Consider the following 23,592-nt stretch of genomic DNA (forward strand, 5'->3'; position numbering starts at 1 on the left):
TTCATCAGAGGCTTATTAAATCTTATATACATATTCCCTGGAGTGTAACTAGTCCATCAGGCTGATAAAAATAGGTTTGTCATGGGGTGAGCATTTGACCTAGGGGTTAAAATGCCAGCTGGGACACCTGCATCCCATGTCAGAACAGAGTTCAGTTCCCTGCTCCAGCTCCCTGCTAGTCAGATCCTGGGAGGCGATAGGTGATGACTCAAGTGGTAGGGTCCCCGCTACCCATGCAGGAGACCTAGGCTGAGTCTTTGGGGAGTGAGCCAGCAGATGGGAACTATTTCCATCTATTGGTCTGTTCTCTCTTTCTGGCTCTCAAATTGAAAAAATAGAAAAAAAAATAGAAACAAATGGGTCTGCTCTAAAAAATATTTTGAGACATTTATTTGCTAGCAATGGAAGGACTGGATTTTGAAATAATGCTATTCATGATATGAACCTTGACAGAGGCATAATTGTAAAGTATTTATGTATGTGTTTTTTTAAATTTATTTTTATTTATTTATTTTTTGACAGGCGGAGTTAGACAGTAAGAGAGAGACAGAGAGAAAGGTCTTCCTTCCGTTGGTTCACCTTCCAATGGCTGATATGGCCGGTGCGCTACGCCAATCCAGAGCCAGGATCCAGGTGCTTCCTCCTGGTCTCCCATGAGGGTGCAGGGCCCAAGAACCTGGGCCATCCTCCACTACCCTCCCGGGCCACAGCAGAGAGCTGGACTGGAAGAGGAGCAACCGGGACAGAACTGGCACCCCAACGGGGACTAGAACCCCTGGGTGCCGGCGCCGCAGGCGGAGGATTAGCCTATTGAGCCATAGCGCCGGCCACATACATGTTTTTTAAGATATTGCCAGCTTTGTTTAATATACCGCCTCTGCTTTGTTTTATATTATTTCTCTTCTTCTTATTCTTCTTTTTTTTTTTTTTTTTTTTGACAGGCAGAGTTAGACAGTGAGAGAGAGAGACAGGGAGAAAGGTCTTCCTTTTCCGTTGGTTCACCACCCAATGGCTGCTACGGCCGGTGTGCTGTGCCGATCCAAAGCCAGGAGCCAGGCGCTTCCTCCTGGTCTCCCATATGGGTGCAGGGCTCAAGCACTTGGGCCATCCTCCACTGCCCTCCCGGGCCACAGCAGAGAGCTGGACTGGAAGAGGAGCAACCGGGACAGAATCTGGTGCCCCAACTGGGACTAGAATCTGGAGTGCTGGCACTGCAGGCAGAAGATTAGCCAAGTGAGCTGCAGCGCTGGCCATGTTTTATATTATTTCTCAAATTAACCCATACTCAGCAGATTGAGCGAAGCTAAAGAGTACTAAATACTTTTTTTGTTTTCGTTCTTCTTCAGATGTAACATCACATGGAGCTTGATAGTAAATGCAGAAATTTTAAAAGGTCAATAATAAAACCTCAAGTTCTCACATTGGCTTGTAATGTTCTGAGATCTAATTGAGATTTACAAGAGTAGCTTGGAAGGATCTAAACAGATGTATTGCTTTAAAAAAGTCATACAAATTAAACCAACATCACATGGAATTCTTTTCTTATGAGAGCAAATTGACCTGTGGTAGTGTAGTGCAAAGAGAAATATGTACTAATTGGTCTTATTGATAGTAGTTCTTTCTTTCTTTCTTTTTTTTTTTGATTTATTTTGTTTATTTGAAAGACAGTCACAGAATGAGGTAGAGATAGAGAGGTCTTCCATCTGCTGGTTCACTCCCCCAGTGGCTGCAATGGCTGCACCTGCGCCGACCTGAAGCCAGGAGCCAGGAGCCAGGAGCTTCTTCTGCGTCTCCCACATGGTGTGCAGGGACCCAAGGACTTGGGCCATCTTCTACTGATTCCTAAGCCATAGCAGAGAGCTGGATTGAAAGAGCAGCAGCTGGGACTAGAACCAGCGCCCATATGGGATGCTGGCGCTTCAGGCCAGGGCTTTAACCTGCTGCGCCACAGTGTCTGCCCCAGTAGTCCTTACTTTTTTTTTTTTTGACAGGCAGAGTTAGACAGTGAGAGAAAGGTCTTCTTCTGTTGGTTCACACCCCAAATGGTCGCTACGGCCAGCACGCTGTGCGGATCCGAAGCTAGGAGCCAGGTGCCTCCTTCTGGTCTCCCATGTGGGTGCAGGGTCCATCCTCCACTGCCTTCCAAGGCCACAGCAGAGAGCTGGACTGGAAGAGGAGCCACTGGGACAGAACTGGCGCTCCGACTGGGACTAGAACCTGGAGTGCCGGCGCCGCAGGCGGAGGATTAGCCTAGTGAGCCTCATGGCTGGTTTAGTCCTTACTTTTCAAGGGAAGCCATGTTGAAAGTGCACCTAGTTGGGAGCACTTCATTGGCTTCATCTGTTCCACCCAGCACACACAATTCATATGATTGTTGCTATGCTATCAGAGGAATGGGAGAGTCAAGTTTAAAAAGTTTGGATCCTATTAGATGATGAAACAAATTCCAGAGTTATAGCCACAAATTTATCACATGAATAATAAATCATAGTGTAAAGCTTTCCAATATAACCTAAAAATCTATCTTGGAAGTTTGTCGAGCATATATTTTTTGGGCATGATTTAAAAGCCATTTTTTCTTTCTTGGAACTTTAAATTTTTACTTTATTTTTAAATTTTAAAAATTTCATTTAGGGGCTGGCACAGAGGCATAGTGGGCTAAGCCTCCACCTGCAGTGCCGGCATCCCATATGGAAATTAGTTCATGTCCCAGCTGCTCCTCTTCTGAGCCAGCTCTCTACTATGGCTTGGGAAAAGCAGTGGAAGATGTCCCAGGTGTGGGGAATCCTGCACCTGCGTGGGAGACCTGGAAGAAGCTCCTAGCTCCTGGCTTTGGATCAGCCCAGTTCTGGCCATTGGGGCCACTTAGAGAGTGAACCAGCAGATGGAAGACCTTTCTCTCTATCTCTCCCTCTCTCTGTCTGTAACTCCACCTCTCAAGTAAATAAATAAAATCTTTAAAATAAATAAGTAAGTAAGTAAGTAAGTAAATATTTGGGAGGCAAAGAGAGGGCAAGTTTCCCATACACTGTTTCCCGACCTAGATGCCTGCAATGGCTGCAGCTGAGCTAGAGCCAAAGCTGGGAACACAATCAAGGCCTCCTATGTGGGTGGAGAAACCCAGTTACTTGGGCCCTCACCACTGCCTCCCAGGGTTTGCATTAGCAGGAAGATGGAGTCAAGAGCCAGAGCCAGGTATTGAATCTAGGAACTCCAGATGTGAGAAGACGTCTTAACCACCAGGCTGAATGCTGCCCCTGGAACTTTTAGAGGTGAAAAATAGTCTTTTAGAGGTGAAAGAGTGTGTATGTGTGTTTTTCTTTTTTCTTTTTTAAACAATTATCTATTTACCTGAGAGGCAGAGAGAGAGAGAGAGAGAGAGAGAGAGAGAGAGAGAGAGAGAGAGAGAGATTGGTCTTCTATTCGCTGGTTCACTCCCCTAAATGGCTGCTACTGCTGGAGCTGTGCCAACTCGAAGCCAGGAGCCAGGAGCTTCTTCCAGGTCTCCCATGATAAGTGCAGGGGCTCAAGCACTTGGGTCATCTTCCCCTGCTTTCCCAGGCCATCAGCAAGGGAGCTGGATTGGAAGAGGAGCAGCTAGGACTCGAACCAGAACCCATATGGGATGCTGGTGCTGCAGGCGGCTGCTTAACCTTCTAAGGCCACAGCGCTGGCACAGTCTTTGTGTTCTAATGGAGAGGACAAGCTATAAAATAGAATGGTCTCTAGAGTAATCTATATTTTCCTTCAGTAAGTTCCAGTTTCTTAAGCCATATAATTCCTGTGTAATTCTATTCAAAGACGCATTCTTTTCAAAGCCCTTCCTAGGAAATAACAAACACCAATGGTTTTCTTATAAACAATAGTCTTAGATTTTGATAGTTTTTCCTCATAATAGCCTATTATTTTAAGGATTTACTATTAAAAGACTTTTTTAAAAAGATTTATTTTATTTATTTGAAAGAGTTTCAAAGAGAGGTAGAGACAAAGAGAGAGGTCTTTCATCCGCTGGTTCACTCCCTAGATGGCTGCAACTGCTGGAGCTGGGCTGATCCGAAGCCAGGAGCCAGGAGCTTCTTCTGGATCTCCCACGTGGGTGCAGGGGCCCAAGGACTTAGGCCATTGTCCACTGCTTTCCCAGGCCATAGCAGAGATCTGGATCGAAAGAGGAGCAGCCTGGACTAGAACCAGCGCCCATATGGGATGCCGGCGCCTCGGGCCAGGGCATTAACCCTCTGTGCTACAGCACCGGACCCCTAAAAGACTTTTTTTTAATAACTAGTAAATTGTTGGTATTAGTCAAGCAAAACCAAAATTAATGTCTTAATGTTTAGAATATCACAGTGCTGTGAAAAATAACTATTTACAAAGAAATCAAAAGATAAAAATGCTATGAAAACTATTATTTTTCTACTGTTTAATTTCCTCTGTCTCTATGAAAAAGCCTAATTTTTCTTCCCAATTCATTTTAATTTAGAACACTGTGTTTCTGAAGCCATTAGAGTAACAATTACAGGAATTAATTGTTAAGCCAAGAACTGTGCTGAGTTTTATATACACTGAACTCTCTCAACAACTTTACTAGGATAGTTTTTTGCTGTTGTTAAAGTCTGTGGCTTTGTGGATTTTTTAAAAAAGATTTTATTCATTTATTTGGGAGGCAGAGCTACAGACAGGGAGAGGGAGAGACAAAGAGAAAGGTCTTCTACCTGCAGGTTCATTCCCCAAATGGCCATGATGGCTGGAGCTGACAGATCTGAAGCCAGGAGCCAGGAGCTTCTTCTGGGTCTCTCACAAGGGTGCAGGGGCCCAAGCACTTGGGCCATTTTCCACTGCTTTCCCAGGCCACAGGCAGAGAGCTGGATCGGAAGAGGAGCAGCCGGGACAATATCCTATATAGGATATTGGCGCTACAGGCAGAGGGTTTCTACCAAGATTTATTTAGATATTTGTAAAGAATTGAGTATTTAAAAATGGCAGATTAAATAATTTCATATTTAGAGATATGAAAAATCAGCATTTTCTCAATTAAAGTTAAAAATAAACGCCACAAGCTCCAGCCATTGTAGCCAACTGGGGAGTGAACCAGCGGATGGAGGACCTCTCGTTCTCTCTGTGCCTCTTTCTCTCTCTGTGTAACTCTGACTTTCAAATAAAATAAATCTTTTAAAAAATGCCACATATATAAATTCTGCTAAATCCTTTATATTTTAGAAACAGCATTGTACTTTTATAAAGTCATACTGATTTAAGAATCATACTTTCAAATAGTCCACACAAACTTTGTTTCCATCAAGTTTTATTTTGAAAAATCGAGCGTTGACTGAAGTAAATGAAGCAGTGAGAATTGGACTGGAGAATGGCGCATGCTTATGTCACTTCATCTGATGGGCACTGCCTTGCGGACCCAGTGCAGTACTATGGTATGTAACAAAAACCTCCTGTAAAATAATCAATGAGACTTTGTTTTTGTAAGAATCATGGTTAACTACAAAGATTTTTTAAAAAAAATAATACTAGTAAACAAACAAAACACTGTAAATTATTCCATACAAAAGAAAATAATATTATAATGAAGAAGAAAGCACAATACTCTAAAATTGTTTTCAATTTTAAAAAAGGATTAGCATACAAATTTGAAGTTACTTTTAGGGCTTAGCTGAACCTAGTTTTTACAAAGTTTAGTACATGTAATTTGCAGTAGCTATTCAAGATACTTGAACTTTTTATCTTCATGGCTTATAAAAGAGAAAGAGATAGGAAAGAGAATGTAGGAGACAATAGAAATTTTCTATTAAAAGATTAAGGCTATACTCTAAATTTAATCTTACATACAGTTTTCTTTTACTTTGAATTCTTGATTTCCATGCCAATGGAACATGAGTCATATTCTTCTGGGAGGAAAGAAGCAGTTTTTTTGACAATCATCCAAGAAGTCCCCATTTTTTTTGAAAACAGCTACATTGTTTCACTGATAACTTTTTATTATCAGGCTGTCATTTGGTATTCACTCAATATTTAGCATTGATGCAGTAAGATTGAAAATGACTTACGTGAATTAATAAAAATTATGCTGTTTATCAATCTGGGTGGTAGAATTTCTAGGATAAGCATAGTAAAATCACCTAGAAATTTAACAGGAAAATACAGATAATACTAAATATTCCTAGGTCCTTTTGGAGCAATTCAGTAATTCTGAAAGCCGGAAGTGAGTGGTATCTGGGAGCTTCTGATAATAGTATGGTACACATCAGGCAGAAGTTTGTAGTTATAAGTGCCTTTAAGTATCAGGTTTCATTTCATTTTTTAAAAAGATTTATTTATTTGAAAGGCAGAATTACAGAGAGAGAGAGAAAGAGAAGGAGAGGGGGGTATAGAGAGATCTTCCATCCACCTGTTCACTCCCCAAATGGCCACAATGGCTGGGGCTGAGCCAGGCTGAATCCAGGAGCCATGAGTTTCTTCTGGGTCTCCCACATAGGTACAGGGACCCAAGGACTTGGGCCATCTTCCGCTGCTTTCCCAGGCACATTAGCTGGTTTGGAAGTGGATCATCGGGACTTGAACTGGCGCCCACGTGGGATGCCATTGTAAGCCATTGTGGCTTAAACCGGTATGCTACAGTGGTGGCCCATTCATTTCATTCTTTTTGTTTGTTTGTTTATTTTAAAGATTTATATATTTATTTGAAAGGCAGAGATAGGTAGATACAGAGAAATCTTCCATCTGTTGGTTCACCCCTCAAATGGCTGCAAGGTTCGGGGCTGGGCCAGCACCAAGCCAGGAGCCAGGAGCTTCTTCTGGGTCTTCCACATGGGGGCAGGGGCCCAAGTACTTGGACCATCTTCTGCTACTTTCCCAGGTGCATTAGCAGGAAGCTGGATCAGAAGTGGAGCAGCTGGGTCTTGAACCCTGTGAGATAGGTAACTTTATCCCTGATAAACAACAAACAAGAAAAGATCTAGTAATTTTAAAAAGGTAAAGGAGGGTATTAAGATATGTTAAATAAGGCATTCAAGCAAAAATACTTTTTTTGTTTGAAATAACAAGATAATTGGTAAAAGTATACTTTAGTTGGATTTTTTGAGAGGTGATTGGATAATTTACAAACTGTGTTTCCGGCTTGAATGTACTAAAAAGCCAGTTATATTTGTAACAAGGAAAATGTAGAAGATGGGGAAAACATTTTCCCGTTTCAAATTTTGGTAAATATTACTTCTACTTAAAGAGTGGGGCTGGATTGCATGTAAGCTATTAGCAGCCATTGCTTTTTCTGCAAGCTGCTTAGAGACCTCTGCAGATCTCTGGGATGGTAGCATTTATTATAAATTGCAATTCAGTTTTTGGTCGGCCTATAATGGTGGACAGCAAACTCTTGGGATGTAGTGGACATGTTGAACTCACTGTTGGGTTTAATGCTTTGAAATTTGAAAACAATTATAAATTTTTGACTTTTTATATTTGTTCTTTTTTATGTTAAAAACCTAGATATTTTGCCAGAACAAATCAATTATCAACTTCACAACACTGATTTTCAAGAATCACCTTATTGCCAGTATTCCACTGCTCAGTTTCCTGCAGCTTTACAGTCCCAATCTTTTCAAAGTCATTTGAACCCTTATAGCTTGGATCCACAGTGCAGTGGTGATGGACAATGTGGACTTGGTTTCTGTGAATTAAGCAAACCCACTTACATGACTGCTCTTGATGCTGAAGATGAATACCCTGGAATAAAAAGGTCCAGATCAACGTACTCTTCCTTGCGAATTAAGGGACAGGAAGAACTTTGTGTAGTTTGTGGTGATAAAGCATCAGGATATCATTATAATGCGCTTACTTGTGAAGGTTGCAAAGGTAAGGATAAAGTTAAAATAAAATGAAATCTTACTGTTCACAGAAATGATAACATTTTAGGCACATGAGAATATTCTTCCTTTTTTAAAATCTGATAAATTAAACCTGGCAGAGTCATGATGTTTAAAGGGATTAATCTGTGGTATCACATGCATGAAAATGTAATATAAAATTTAGATTTCATTTTCTTTTCATTTTTTATGAGGTCTTTTACATCTAAACACAAACTTCTATATCATATACCAGAAGGTTTCCATATTTGTAGATGAATGTGATGAAATAGAAAATCATGTTTCAAAAAGAGCTGAATGTTAACTATTACATCTTTTCATGTGGTTGGTATAACTCGTGCATTTGAAGGGAATTTGAATTACATAACTTCTAAAATTCTATTTTCAAATGCTTTTTTAAAAGTAAATTGGAAGTTTGAACATGAAGACATCATTGAAAATGTCATTTTCAAAGAATGAAGCAGTCTTTGTTGAAGTTTTGAGGACTTAAAAGACTCTTAGATCTTTTAAAATTTACAAACAGAGAGTTGAGCAGGACCTGGACATGATTAGGGCCAATACAGTATTAGGTAAACATGTCTATTCAGGGTGAAGTTGTGCCATTAGAATCTTACAACTCACCCCTTGCAAGAAGAACCAAATAATGATCTCACAAAAAATGGTGAAATGAAAAACACAGGAAGTGAGGTAGTAGTCTTATTAATAGGCTAGATCAAAGAACATTTGCTTACTCTTGAAATGCAAGGCCTTGCTGTTAAAACTAGATTGAAGAATGAGAGTTAATTCTTGAAACTTAGATTGGGATTTTTTTTTTAAGATTTATTTATTTATTTGACAGTCATAGTTACACAGAGGAGTGGCAGAGAGAGAGAGAGAGAGAGAGAGAGAGGTATTCCATCCACTGGTTCACTCTCCAATTGGCCACAACGGCCGGAGCTGTGCCGATCCGAAGCCAGGAGCCAGGAGCTTCTTCTGGGTCTCCCACGTGGGTGCAGGGGCCCAAGGTCTTGGGCCATCTTCTATTGCTTTCCCAGACCATAGCAGAGAGCTGAATGGGAAGTGGAGCAGCCGGGTCTTGAACCGGCGCCCATATGGGATGCAGATGCTTCAGGCCAGGGCGTTAACCCGCTGTGCCACAGCGCCGGCCCCTAGATTGGGATTTTTTTTTAAAGATTTATTTATTTATTTGAAAGTCAGAGTTACATAGAGAGGGAAGGAGAGGCAGAGAGAGAGAGAGAGAGAGAGAGAGAGAGAGAGAGAGAGAGAAATATATAGAAAGAGAGGGAGAGGTCTTTCATCTGCTGGTTCACTCCCCAATTGGCTGCAATGACTGGAGCTGCACCAATCTGAAGCCAGGAGCCAGGAGCTTCCTCTGGATTTTCCCACATGGGTGCAGGGGTCCAAGGTCTTGGGCCATCTTCTACTGCTTTTCCAGGCCATAGCAGAGAGCTAGATTGGAAGTGGAGCAGTTGGGACTTGAACCGGTACCCGTATGGGATGCCGGCACTGCAGGTGGCGGCTTTATCTGGTATGTCACAGTGCTGGCCCCCAGACTGAGATTTTTACTCTCTGTGTTGAATGTAAATCATAAAACCCCTCATTCTCAAGGGTCAGTAGAAAAAGAGGATATGGAAGACTTTAAGAAAGCATTGACTAAGCTTATCAACTTCACTGCTTAGAAGGAAGAAGAGAAAGATAGGAGGGCTTATTGCAGAGAACAGGAAATGAGGGCGGAAATGGGAAGAGAAATGGCTATGCCTGAGTAAAGAAGTAACAGAGAAAGTGTAGATCTTCATTTCTCCCACTAAACATGGCATCTTCATTGTCTCAGACCAAATAAGCTAGCAACACTTTCTCATCTAGGGTAGTGCTAAAAGGGGGAACAGACAGAACAAGTTTGGAAGAATATTTCTTCCTTGGTGGGTTGAGGTGGACATATGAGGAGAGAAGAGATGTTTTTCTTATGATGTTACTTTACATGACCACATATTCTTTGAAAGAAACTTCATGGAATCTTGATAAAAACGTCTTGGAGACGTTTTTAGATGATATATTATAGTCAAAGTAAAATTGAGTTGTCTTTAGGGGGATAGTCATTTGCTTTAATTTCCAGATGTGATTGTTGAAAGGAGCAAACATTGAATAGAAAATGTCAACCATGAAAGGATTAAGACAATTATCCAGACAAATGTATATTAAAAAAAACCCTGCTTATTGAGGGAAAATCATTTTACTGAAATAATTTTGTTAACTTGACTACTTAACTCTATTGTGTAGGTGTATACTACTGAAAATGCTAGGTTACTAAAAATACTCATAGTAAAATTATTAAAAATTTGTTATTAGGTTTCTTCCGACGTAGTATCACCAAAAATGCAGTATATAGTTGCAAGAATGGTGGTAACTGTGAGATGGACATGTACATGCGTAGAAAATGTCAAGAGTGCAGACTGAGAAAGTGTAAGGCAGTAGGAATGTTGGCAGAATGTAAGTGTCATTATCTTTTTTTTGTTTTGTTTAAAGAAGGATTAATTTTTCTTTTCTGAGAACTTAACATGTTTTTCAAGTTGTCATTTTAAACATTTATGCATTTGTTTGGATGTAAGCTATTTCTCCAGCAACTGTTCAATTACAATGACCAAGTTACCAGTGTAGGTAATTATTTCCATAAACCCTGATCTATTCTATATTGCTCTAGCTTTGGAAATGATGATACTTTCTTCTTACTTAGGTTAGTAACCTAACGTTACATAAAACATCCAGGAAGAGCAGAATTTTAAATGAGTAGTTCCCAAAAGCCATCATGATACCTAGGAATGTAGAATGTACTGACAATTAACACATAAGCATTAAAACTCAACTCCACAGACAGAAATAGACATAAAAGTACCTAGTCTTTTTGAGTGTTTTCTATGTTCACTGTATTTTTGCTTAAATGAAGTGATGTCATTTGATTCTTATAAATTTTTTAAAAGATTTATTTATTTATTTGAAAGGCAGAGTTACAGAGAGAGAGAGAGAGAGAGAGAGACAGAGAGAGACATCTCCCATCTCCTGGTTCACTCCCTAAATGGCTGCAACAGTTGGGGCTGACCCAGGCCAAAGCCAGAAGCCTGGAACTCCATCCGGGTCTCCCCAGTAGAAGCAGGGATCCAAGCACTTGAGCCATTTTCCACTGCTTTTCCAGGTGCTGGATCAGAAGTGGAATAGCCAGGACTCAAACAGGCGTCCATATGGGATATTGGTATCACAGGCAGCAGTTTAACCCACTGTACCACACCAGTCCCAATCCTCATAAATATTTTGGCATCATTTCTCCTCTATAGAGTATTATTATTATTTATTTGTTTATTTATTTTATTTTTTATTTTATTTATTTATTTATTTTATTTATTTATTTATTTATTTACTTGAAAGGCAGAGTGTCAGTAAGAGAGACAGAAAGGGAGAGAGAGGTCTTTCATCTTCTGGTTCACTCCCCAAATGACTGCAACCACCAGGAGCTGGGCCACGATGAAACCAGAAACCAGAAGCTTCATCCAGGTTTCCCATGTGGATGGCAGGGACTCAATTACTTTAGGTACCTCTGCTGCTTTCCCAGGCACATTAGCAGAGAGCTGGAGAGGAAGTGGAGCAGCCAGGACTCGACTGATGCTCCAATATGGGATGCTGGTGTTGCAAGCAGCAGTTTAACCTATTGCATCACATCAGTGGTCCCTCTGTCAAGTACTATTAAGTATTTTCTTTTCAGGTCTAATGTAGCCTTGTGCAAAGTCTATTACCTTACACTCATACTACTACTAAATTAATTTTGAGCCATTTCATCGTTCTCTTTTTCTAGTTCAATCTGTTTTAAACTGCTATAATGATCTTCAATTTTTATTTTTACATTATTATTCAGTACACACTAATGCAGTTTTATGTTTATGTTATGCAGCTTAATACAAATAAGTAAATCTTTAAAAAAGTATTTATATGTGTTATAAGTGGGCTGGCGCTGTGCTGTATCAAGTAAAGTTTCCGCCTGCTGAGCCAGCATCCCATATGGGCATTGGTTCGAGACCTGGCTGCTCCACTTCTGATCCAGGTCTCTGCTATCACCTGGGAAGGCAGTAGAGGATGGCCCAAATCTTTGGGCCCCTACACCCACAGGGGGGCCCTGGAAGAAGCTCCTGGCTCCTGGCTTTGCATGGACCCAGCTCCGGCCGGTGTGGCCATCTGGGGAGTGAACCAATGGATGGAAGACCTCTCTCTCTGCCTCTGCCTTTCTGTAACTCTGCCTTTCAAATATAAAAATAAATCTTAAAAAAATTGGATCAAAAACATTGCGGGGCTACTTTTGCAGTTTAAATATATTAGTACATCCTGACAAGAAGTGTTGGAAAAGTCAGAGACTCATGTTATGTGCATCTGTTATATACATATTAACATCTATCCTCTATAAACTTTTTCTTTGCTACATTTCAGTCTATTATTGTTTGTGAAGACCTTTTAAAATTATTTTTCTGTCATACAATCTTTGGGTTATTTCTCCCAAACATTGACAATTGATCCAAATTGTGGTTTAATATATTGTCTAGAACTAGTTTATATATATTAAGAATCTTCCTACAGGGCCAGTGCTGTGGCACAGCAGGTTAAGCCACTGCTTGAGATGCCAGCATTTCATATCAGAATGCCAATTTCAGTCCCAAATTCATTGCTGCCATTCAAGCTTCCTGCTAATACACCCAGGAAAGCATCAGATAATGGCCTAAGTACCTGGGCCCCTACCTGCCATGTAGGAGGCTGGGATGGAATTCCTGGCTCCTGGCTTTGGCCTGGCCCTGCCCTGGTTGTTGTAGCCAATAGGAGAATAAGCCAGCAGATGGAAGACCTTCTCTCTCTGTCTGTTTCTCTCTCTCTCTCTGTTTCTGCCTTTCAAATACGTGAATGAATCTTCAGAAAAAGAATCTTTCTGCACACTGACATTCATCCATTAATCATCATTTTTTTAATATGGTTGCTCACCCTAGATTTGCAAAATGACATGTTAAATTCCATGTATATTTTGTCTAAAGTATTTTCTTGATCTGTCATTTGAAGAATCCTATTCCAAAAAGAACTGAAATTAACCTGACATAATTTTGTGATTAAATTATACTGAGTTTCACTGATTATTGCTTCTCCTTTCAAGTTCTCATGAGAAAAATTTTCAGGTATGTAGCTTGTATAACATTTATGTTTCTTCCTTTTTTTTTTTGGAAAATCATTATGAAGTCTCTTAACTTTAATGACATTCTGGTTATTACCTACCATACCATTTGTACAGTATCTCAGACAGCAACTCAGTTCCATAGCAACTCATTTTTTCAGGTGAAGAGATAAAACTCATTAGAAACATTTTTTCTTAAATCAGTTCTTCAGTCTTTAGATGACTATTTTATTTTTTGCTCTCCGAAAAGGAAGATGACTTTTATTCAAGTCATCATAAAACACTATATATATGTGTGTGTGTGTGTGTGTGTGTGGAGAGAGAGAGAGAGAGAGAGAGAGAGAGAGAGAGAGAGAGAGAGATGCCCCAAACTGTGAATCTCATTATTTTTTGCTCTGAGTGAAACTAAAGCCCTTTTCTCACATGTCATGGACTCCATGATGACGTGGCTCCTTTATTTAAAGGAGTCTACAGATATAATTTTTATACCCAATCAAATTATTCTTGTCAATTAGAAATAATAGAAATTCTTTACCATAATTTCCTCTTCTGTGTGAGATTTTATCAATTTATTTTTCCCCTTCCATCGCTTGTGTATCCTCTCCTCTCTGCCATTCCCTATCCTTTTAAGATACATTTCTGACTCAGTGAAACTTAAAACCTCTTTCCAACATACCTCATTCCCTGACAAAATAATGAAATCATTTAGCGTGGGTATTGGATTTTTGTTTTGAATCAGCTCCTGATATAATACTTTTTGTATGATAGGTATGCTTTAAATACTCATGAAAAAAGACAAACATGACAAAAGGCAAATATTAATCTTTGGTTGATTTTAGTAGTAGTTTATGGTAACTGCTCTTATTCAGGTAGAGTTGTCAGTTGATGATATAAAGTTCTATGAATATAAAGGCAACAAACCATCAATAAAAATTGTCTACTTTATAAAGTGAGCATCACTGACTAGTTTTGTTTATAAAGAAAAAAACTGACTTAGCTCATTTTAAAAATCATAAGCTGGCCGGCGCTGCGGCTCATTAGGCTAATCCTCCGCCTTGTGGCGCCGGCACACTGGGTTCTAGTCCCGGTCGGGGCACTGGATTCTGTCCCGATTGCCCCTCTTCCAGGCCAGCTCTCTGCTGTGGCTAGGGAGTGCAGTGGAGGATGGCCCAAGTGCTTGGGCCCTGAACCCCATGGGAGACCAGGATAAGGACCTGGCTCCTGCCTTTGGATTAGCGCGGTGCGCTGGCTGCAGCGCGCCAGCTGCGGCGGCCATTGGAGGGTGAACCAACAGCAAAGGAAGACCATTCTCTCTGTCTGTCTCTCTCTCTGTCCACTCTGCCTGTCAAAAAAAAAAAAATCATAAGCTGTTCCTTAAACTTATAAAAATCAAAGATAAAAGCTGTTGATGTTAGTTTAGCTTCTCTACCGATTGACATTCTATCTTGCATCCAAGATATAATCAATATGGAAATTTCTCTAAAGTCTAAATTTGTAATTTGGAGAAGCAAAATTAATTTTCAATTTATGTTTGGGATGACTATGTTCTTTAAAGTAGACAAGTTAATAAGGGAAACAAAAGGAGAAAATAATGTAGTAAATTTAGCTGTTGTGCACATACTTGACCCAAAGGAGAGTTCTTCATAAAAAGACAAGTCTATGATCATGTGTATATATTATTTAAGATAATTTTCATCAAATCCAAACTATTATTTGCCAAAATAATTGCTCAAAACAATTTATGTGAATTTTATATCACAGGTTTGCTCACGGAAATCCAATGTAAATCAAAGAGACTTCGAAAGAACTTTAAGCGGAATAGTTTCTACTCTAGTATCAAAGTGGAAGAGGAAGGAGAGGACAATAAACTTGTATCGTCTACCACAAGATCTGGAAAAGTGGCAAGTCTTCTCATCAAATTTCTTGTTCGTTTAATAATGTTGCTTCTTTAATAAGTAGACGCTACATTTTTTCCTCTCATGTGTTCTTACAGATTCAGGAGAGCATGGAACTAACTCAAGAGGAACATCAATTTATTAATACCATTGTGATAGCTCATCAAAAATACTTGATGCCTTTAGAGGAAACCAAGAAATGTGTATGTGTTCATTACTGGCAAAGAATATTGTATACTTAAGAAATATGAGCACAAATATAAGTTTAAATTTTCAATAGTTACTTGCAAGAAAATAAAATTTGCTAATCTTATTTCTTTTTGTGGGTTAGCTGCAGCAACACGCAAATCCTGAACTGAGCTTTTGGTGGCTCTCAGAGACAGCAACGCTACACATACATGGGCTAATAGATTTTACCAAGGCTCTCCCAGGTAATTACCTTTGGAGGAAAATTAAGATAACTTATTATTTAAATATTTTTAAAAAGTTCCCTGTTTTTTTTTTTTTTTTTTACAGGCAGAGTGGACAGTGAGAGAGAGAGACAGAGAGAAAGGTCTTCTTTTTGCCATTGGTTCACCCTCCAATGGCCGCCGCGGTAGCGCGCTGCGGCCGGCGCACCGCGCTGTTCCGATGGCAGGAGCCAGGTGCTTCTCCTGGTCTCCCATGGGGTGCAGAGCCCAAACACTTGGGCCATCCTCCACTGCACTCCCTGGCCACAGCAGAGAGCTGGCCTGGAAGAGGGGCAACCGGGACAGGATCGGTGCCCCAACCGGGACTAGAACCCGGTGTGCCGGCGCCGCAAGGCGGAGGATTAGCCTGTTGAGCCACGGCGCCGGCCAAAAAGTTCCCTGTTTTAAAAGAATCGGACATTTTAGGAAGATAAAAATCCCTTATTTCTATCAAAGCTGCTGTTAACAGCAAACTCATGTTTATTTTGTCTGCATTAATTAATCAGCTTGATGAAATCTAAATATTTAAAAATATTACTCAAGTGACTTTAGTGACTTAAGAGTTAAAACAAACAATATGGTTGGTTTTACAGGTTTTTAAATTTTTTTAAAGGTTTATTTATTTGAAAGGCAGAGTTACAGAGAGGCAGAGAGATGGAGAGAGAGAGAGAAAGAGAGAGGTCTCTATCTACTGGTTTAATAATTCATTTTTATTAATATAAAGAAAACAGATTTTATGTATGTAGTTCATAGATACAATTCTAAGAATATAATGCTATTTCCCTCCCTCCCTCCCCTTCCTTTCTTTTTCATTTTTATGATAACATAGTGCTAATTTACTTTATAGCCACAGGCTTAAGGCTCCACTAAATAAAGAGTTCAGCAAGTAAAAAGTAGAAAGACCACTGGTAAGCAGGAATTTCATTTCATTTCATTTTTTGAAATGACCTGTGATTTATATTTATTTTTTATTTTTTTAAAGATTTGTTTGAAAGGCGGAGGTACAGAGAGGCAGAGGCAGAGAGAGAGGTCCTAAATCTGCTGGTTCGCTCCCCAGATGGCCACAATGGCAAGAGCTGCACTGATCCAAAGCCAGGAGCCAGGAGCTTCTTCTGGGTCTCCCACGTGGGTGCAGGGGCCCAAGACTTGGGCCATCTTCTACTGCTTTCTCAAGCTATAGCAGAGAGCTGGATCAGAAGTGCAGAAGCCAAGACTCAACCAGGGTCCATATGGGATGCCAGCACCACAGGCAGCGGCTTTATCCACTATGCCACAGTGCTGGCCCCAATGTGTTTCATATTTAGATTAAAACATGAAGCAAAGCAAATTCCTCAAGACTAAATGAACTATATTTAACTTGTTCTTGTCATAGGCAAAGATTATCCAGCTCTGACAAAATTACCATCAAGAATTTTATTCAGATTTAAAGTTACATAACATGATTACTCTTAGGGAGCATTTTGGATTCTCTAGTAAATAATTTAAAATGTTAAATCCTATATCTGAAAACTACCTTTTCATGATCTTTTCATATCTTCATCACCTTATAGGATTTGAAAACCTAACCAGTGAGGATCAGACTGCATTACAGAAGGGATCAAAAACCGAAGTGATGTTCCTTCATGCAGCCCAGCTCTACAACCAGAAAGAATCAGCCTCTGAACGTAAAAAAAGGCTTTCTTTTAAACCTCATTGTTAATGTTACCATCAACATTAGCAACAAATCATGTAACATTGAGCTATGTTTCTTATATTTTTATTTTACCAGTTAGTGTGGAAATAAATACTTCACAAGAACTGTTTGTAAATTTGCTTTTCCAATGTAATAGGTTAGCTTTTGTTTTCTTTTTAAAGAAAAGTCATTCTTTATTACATAGCATCCTGGAAGAGATGTTTTCTGTAAAATATGACTGTTTAGGTGGCTTCATGTTTTAGTAATAAAAATGATAAAGCTACCATGTGTTAAGAATGTTTTCCATCTAAGAGTTATGTTGGATTCTAAAAGAGAATTTACTATCTTTTTGAAGATTAGAGGAACTAACACTTCATATTTTTCCTTTTTGACCAGGTCCTATGAGGATAGCAAGTCATTCAACGCATATACTGAACCTGAACCTTCACACTCAGAGTGATGCTAGAAGTGTTAGTTATTCTACAGAACAATTCTGCAGTGAGGATTGTCCTTCTTCTAGTTTAACTGGTAATACTATATCCATTATAAGCTATTATGTTGGATGGAAAAATTTAATCACATAGGCTTTTTCTTATACTGTTCTAAGAAAAAAATGCTACGTGCAATATGTTTGATTCTATGCATGTTCTGATGAAAATACATTCTCACACTAATCGTTCTAGGTATTACTGAAGAATTTATCACCTCAGTGTTTTACTTCTACAGAAGAATGAGTGAACTTAATATAACTAATACAGAATATGCTCTGCTTGCAGCAACAACTGTGCTTTTTTCAGGTAAAAACCATTCAGCAGTAAAAGTCTGGATTAAATTTGGCAAAAACAAAAAACAAACAAACAAAAAAACCCACAAGGTTTGTAGTTAAGTTATTCCTTTCAACCAAATGTATTAATTTTGTTTCATGAAAATTTCCTTCTCTACAGTATCACTTCTTTACACTTATAAAGATACTGTAATTTCCTACAACTTAAAAAGTGCCTTGAGGTGGACATCTGGCCTAATGGTTCAGTTGTTTGCATCCCATGTAGGCGTCCTTGAGTTCAAGTCCTGGCTCCTGCTACTGATTCCAGCTTCCTGCCAATGCAGACCCTAAGAGGCAGCAGATGTTAAGTAGCTGAGTCCCTGTAACTCATATGAAAGACCTGAATTGAATTCGTAGCTCTGGCTCTGGCCCAGCTCTGGTCATTAGGAGGTATTTAGGGATGGGAGCTGTGTCTATTGGTCTCTCTGTCTCTTGAATAAATAAAATTTATTTTGAAAAAACAGTGCCTTCCTGATGTCATGGATCTTTTTGGGTTTCTTTAAGGGGTTGTCCATGCTCCTGTTTCCATTTCTTCCATTTGCTTCTGAACTCTCTATAGTCGATAATGCCATTTTGCCCCCTATTCACCACTCCACCAGAACTTGTCAATATCTTCAGACTGTTGGCATCGCTGATTCCAGTGATCAGTTATTAGTTTTCATCTCACTTGATGCATCAGTTATATTTGGCAGAGGAGATCACATCCTCTCTCTTAATACACTCTCTTTACTTAGCTTCAGTTGATCACTTCCTCCTTAGGCATTTTTTCCCCTTTTGATTTCCAGGACCCTTTATTCTCTTGATTTCCTCTTCTCCCTACTCTCCAGCTTTACTTACTTGAAAGGCAGAATTACAGAGACTGAGGAGGAGAGACAGAGAGATCTTTCATGCACTGGTTCACTCCCCAAATGGCCACAGTACCAGGAGCCAGGAGTTTCATCCAGGTCTTCCCCGTGGGTGGCAGGGCCCATGCACTTGGGCCATTTTCTGCTGCCTTCCCAGGTGTATCAGTGCGGAGCTAGATCCGAAGTGGGGCAGCCAGGACTCGAATCTGCACCCATATGGGATTCTGGCTTTGCAGGTAGTGGTTTAACCCCCTGTGCCACAGCACCAACCCCGATTTTCTCCTTTAGTAGCTGGTCTTCCTGTGTCCTTTATTTATTCCTCCTTCTCTCTCCCAGTGATAAGATTAGGTTATCCCCACACCCAGTTCTCTCTCTTGTACAATTACTTTCTTTACAATTTCATCATATGTCATAGCTTTAAAGGCCACGTATTTGCTGACCACTCCCAACATTGTGTACTAACCTGCAATTTTCTAGATTTCAAGTTGGATGCCTGTCTAGAGGTATATCGAATTTAACATGTTCAAATTGAATTCCTGACCTTCCCCCAACCCTGTCCCATCTGCCTCCAAGTTTTTTCCTCATCTAGTAAATTATTTCTCCATCTGTCAGGTTGTATAATCCAAAGTCATCCTTAAATTTTCTCTCTTATATCTCCATATCAGATATGTAAGAAATAATGTTGGTTCTACCCACAAAATCTATTCAGAACTTCACTACTTCTTACTGTCTCTACCTTAATTGAAGCCACTTTCCTAACTGGCAAATGTATTTCTGCCCTTGTGCTCCTAGAATCTATTCTTCATTGAGTAGCCAGAATGCATCTGAAAAATATAAGTCAGATTACATCATTCTTCTGTTCTTACCCTTCAATGGCTTCCTATTTTATGCAGATTAAAGCCAAAGTTCTATGCATCACTGCCCAATACTTCCCATTAGCTTACTCCACCTCATCCCCACTGCTTGTTTTTCTCTTCCTCCCTCCCTCCCTCCCTTCCTTCCTTTTCTTTCTAGATTTATTTGTTTGAAAGGCAGAGTTACAGAGAGACAGAGGCTGAGAGAGAGAGAGAGAGAGAGAGGTCTTCCATCCACTGGTTCACCCCCAAATTGGCCACAACAGCTGGAGCTGCACTGATCCAAAGCAAGGAGCCAGGAGCTTCCTCCAGGTCTCCCAGGCAGGTGCAGGGATCCAAGGACTTGAGCCATCCTCCACTGCTTTCCCAGGTCATAGCAGAGAGCTGGATCAGAAGTAGGGCAAGTGGGACTTAAACTGGCGCTCTTATGAGCTGCTGGTGCCTGTGGCGGAGGCTTAGCTAATTATGCCACAGCCATGGCCCCTATTTTTACTTTTTAAAATATGTATATTTTTCCTCCCCCACTCTTCCCAGACCCCAGATAGAAGCTCAATGAGGGAAGGAAATTTTGTCTGTTATGTTTATTCCTGTATCTCCATCATGATGATCTTATGAATGAATGCTGCCTGTTAAAAAACTCTTGGTTGGCTCTTATATTTTACAGCTAGATTTTGTTAACTTTCAGGAAATTAATCTTTTTAAATTTGAAGTATGCCATGGTTTCTCTTATACAAGGTACTTTAAAAAAATTCATGGAGGGACCAGCGCTGTGGCATAGTAGGTGGGGCCGTCGCCTGCAGTGCCAGTGTCCGACGTGGGCGCCGGTTCAAGTTCTAGCTGCTCCACTTCCAATCCATCTCTCTGCTGTGGGAAAGCAGTGGAAGATGGCTCAGGTTCCTGGTCCCCTGCACCCGCATGGGAGACCTGGAGGAGGCTCCTAGCTCCTGGCTTTGGATTGGCCCAGTTCCAGCTGTTGCGGCCATTTGGGGAGTGAGCCAGTGGATGGAAGACCTCTCTCACTGTCTCTCTGTGCCTCTGCCTCTCTGTAACTCCACCTTTCAAATAAATAAATTAGTTAATTAAAAAAAAGAGTTCATGGAAAATGGAATTAAAAGGTAAATGTATTTTGGGTGCAAAAAAATGAAATGCATGAATAGCTTTTTCTTTTTTTTTTTTTTTGACAGGCAGAGTGGACAGTAGAGGGAGATAGAGAGAAAGGTCTTCCTTGTTGATGTTGGTTCACCCTCCAATGGCCGCCGCGGTAGGTGCGCTGCAGCCGGCGCACCGCGCTTATCCGATGGCAGGAGCCAGGTGCTTCTCCTGGTCTCCCATGGGGTTCAGGGCACAAGCACTTGGGCCATCCTCCACTGCACTCCCTGGCCACAGCAGAGAGCTGGCCTGGAAGAGGGGCAACCGGGACAGGATCGGTGCCCCGACCGGGACTAGAACCTGGTGTGCCGGCGCCGCAAGGTGGAGGATTAGCCTGTTAAGCCACGGCGCCGGCTAGCTTTTTCATAATATGCATTTCTGTGACCTTTTAGGACCCCTTATATGCTCATTATATAATTATGTGACTTAATTCTCTAATAATTACTTAATTCTTTAATAATATGACTTACTTCATAAAGTTTTATGAAAAATAACTCACATAGAGGCAAATTAGTTGGCATAATATCTAGCATATAATAATGATTTGGTAAATATTTGTGCTTTTGTTATTAAACACTGCATTATTTTAAATGAATTCATTATCTTTTACCACTTCCCAATATACATTAAGATAAATATCATGATTCTTTTTTTCAGATCGTCCATGCCTTAAAAATAAGCAACTTGTGGAAAATTTACAAGAACCAGTTTTACAAATTTTGTATAAATATTCAAAAATTTATCATCCAGAGGACCTACAGCATTTTGCTCGTCTCATAGGGAAGCTTACTGAACTAAGAACTCTGAATCACAACCACTCAGAGATACTTAGCGGTTGGAAAACAAAGGAGCCCAAATTGATGACATTACTGTCTGAGAAATGGAATTTGTATTCACATTGTTGAAATTTTAGGATGTTGTGGTTTGTCTTAAAGTTTGTAATCTAAATTGTTTACTCTGTCATCATAGAATCATTTTTTGAAAAACATGAATAGGATTGCTGTTATCAATGTATCACCACAAAATGGACATCATTAGTGCTAATTAAATTTTATGAATATAGGACTGCCACTAGAGGTCCATCTAAGACTCTTTCCAAGATTGGATCCAGAAGAAGCAATGGTCATTGTGCATGGTTCCTTCAAGAGGAATCAGAGTTCTTGCTGAAAGAAACTCCATTTTTTTTAATGTAGAAAATTGAATGAAAATATATAGATGTCTTATAGACAAGAAAAAGGCTAGCTAGTGGAAACAGTTGTAATTGGAATAGAAGCAGTTTGGGACCCTCATTAAGGTCAAATTGATGAAATAAGGAACTAACACTTTAAACTTATTCCTGTTACAGTATTTTATGAAGCATTAAAGGAGAGCAAACTTTGTACAATTCTTTTCTTAATGTCTTTTAAAAAAGAGAGCTTTTAGAAGTCCAGATGAGAAAATGTGTGATAAGATATTGAAGACATTAAGATAACAGACCATTAAAATTTATTAAGATATATTAGAAAAATTGGCATACATTTTGATTTTTTTTCAATTTTTAAAAAACGAAGATGGTGTTTTTAAAACCTGAACTCTTTCCACAAGCATTTAGCCCTTTGTTGGTATAGAACGGTAATGTATAAAATAAATTTCTTGAAGTACATGAAAAGTGAGAAATTCTATTGTGGCACTATTTTAAAAGACTGGAATAAGTAAATAAAAGCTCTGAATTTAAGTTTCTATAATACTAGGAGTAGAATTTGGTTTTCAATAAATAAAAAAACTTAATTGAATTTTTCACTATTATAAAATTAAAAATAAGTGAGTATTGGATTTATACCTCCAACTTTTTTTTACACCCCTAACTTTGAGAATCTTAATTAACTGTATCAATCATTGCCCCTAGGAAGTAGCTTGTGTATATTCCTGGTATCATATCTTGGAGGGAGTGTCTTCTCTTTTTTAGGGAAATGTTTTGTAAGTGTTTACTTATTTACTTCAAAGGCAGAGGTACAGTGAGAGAGAGTGGGAGACCGACACCGAGAGAGAGAATGTCTTCCACCCATTGGTTCACTCCGCATCAAGCCGCAGCGGCTGCGATGGACCTGGCTGATGCCAGCTTCATCCGGGTCTCCCATGCGCCCTCCCGCCATCTTCCTCCGCAGACGGCCTGCGCCAGCCACAACGCTGACCCCCTGAGGGCTCTTAACTCAATTTCCTTAATGACATGGGGGGTTAAACTCATCTTCTGTTCCATATCAAAAATATTTTAACTTTAGCGGACACTATCCTGACAAATTTGTACAAAATAGTTTTGCTATCTAGAGCAAGAAAGCCAAGTTAATACTATATTCCAAACGGGACTCACCCGCGTGCTGCCCTTACCCAGGTACTAGCACCAGAGTAGAGATAACATTTCGCGTTATCCAAACCTGAAGCCAGACTATCATCTGAGACCGCTTCCTGGCTTTCCACTGGGATTAGCAGGCCACCTAGCTCTAATTTCACTTCCCAGATGTTTTCGCCCTTGGCGCTTCCTTTTCCTCCGCACGTCTCACGGAGACCGTGACAACGTGTCAGGTCCGGTCGCATCAGCTTCAGCCGTTCCTGCCGCCCTCGCTACTCCAGTCTTGAAGATGATGCTCATCCGTAATACCTGAAGCCGGCCGCCCTCGCGAGCCCCTCTCGGCTGCTCCCGAAGCGTCCGGTCCCGTCTCCTGCCCTTCTCTGCACGTGGTGCTCACACACCCTCGCCATCTTGGCGGATCCACTTCCAGCGTCGCTGCCGGCATCTGTCCTCATTTACTGCCGGCCCACTCCCACCCCTCCTCTCCGCGAGGCCCTGACTGAAGCGGGCAGCCGCGGGC

The 23,592-nt window shown here is 40.3% G+C and overlaps 1 protein-coding gene across 1 annotated transcript; it reads left to right on the plus strand.

The window, feature by feature from the left end:
• Positions 1 to 5,333: 5,333 nt before the first annotated feature.
• Positions 5,334 to 22,421, plus strand: LOC133760920 (bile acid receptor-like). Its single transcript, XM_062193498.1, has 10 exons — positions 5,334 to 5,423; positions 7,489 to 7,854; positions 10,212 to 10,352; positions 14,821 to 14,960; positions 15,053 to 15,157; positions 15,286 to 15,385; positions 16,954 to 17,067; positions 17,472 to 17,603; positions 17,759 to 17,872; positions 21,404 to 22,421. The coding sequence occupies exons 1-10, from the start codon at positions 5,360 to 5,362 to the stop codon at positions 21,649 to 21,651; spliced, it is 1,524 nt and encodes a 507-aa protein (XP_062049482.1). The 5' UTR covers positions 5,334 to 5,359; the 3' UTR covers positions 21,652 to 22,421.
• The last annotated feature ends 1,171 nt before the right edge of the window (positions 22,422 to 23,592 follow it).

This window comes from Lepus europaeus, chromosome 5, assembly GCF_033115175.1.
Source record: "Lepus europaeus isolate LE1 chromosome 5, mLepTim1.pri, whole genome shotgun sequence".
Lineage (NCBI taxonomy): Eukaryota > Metazoa > Chordata > Mammalia > Lagomorpha > Leporidae > Lepus > Lepus europaeus.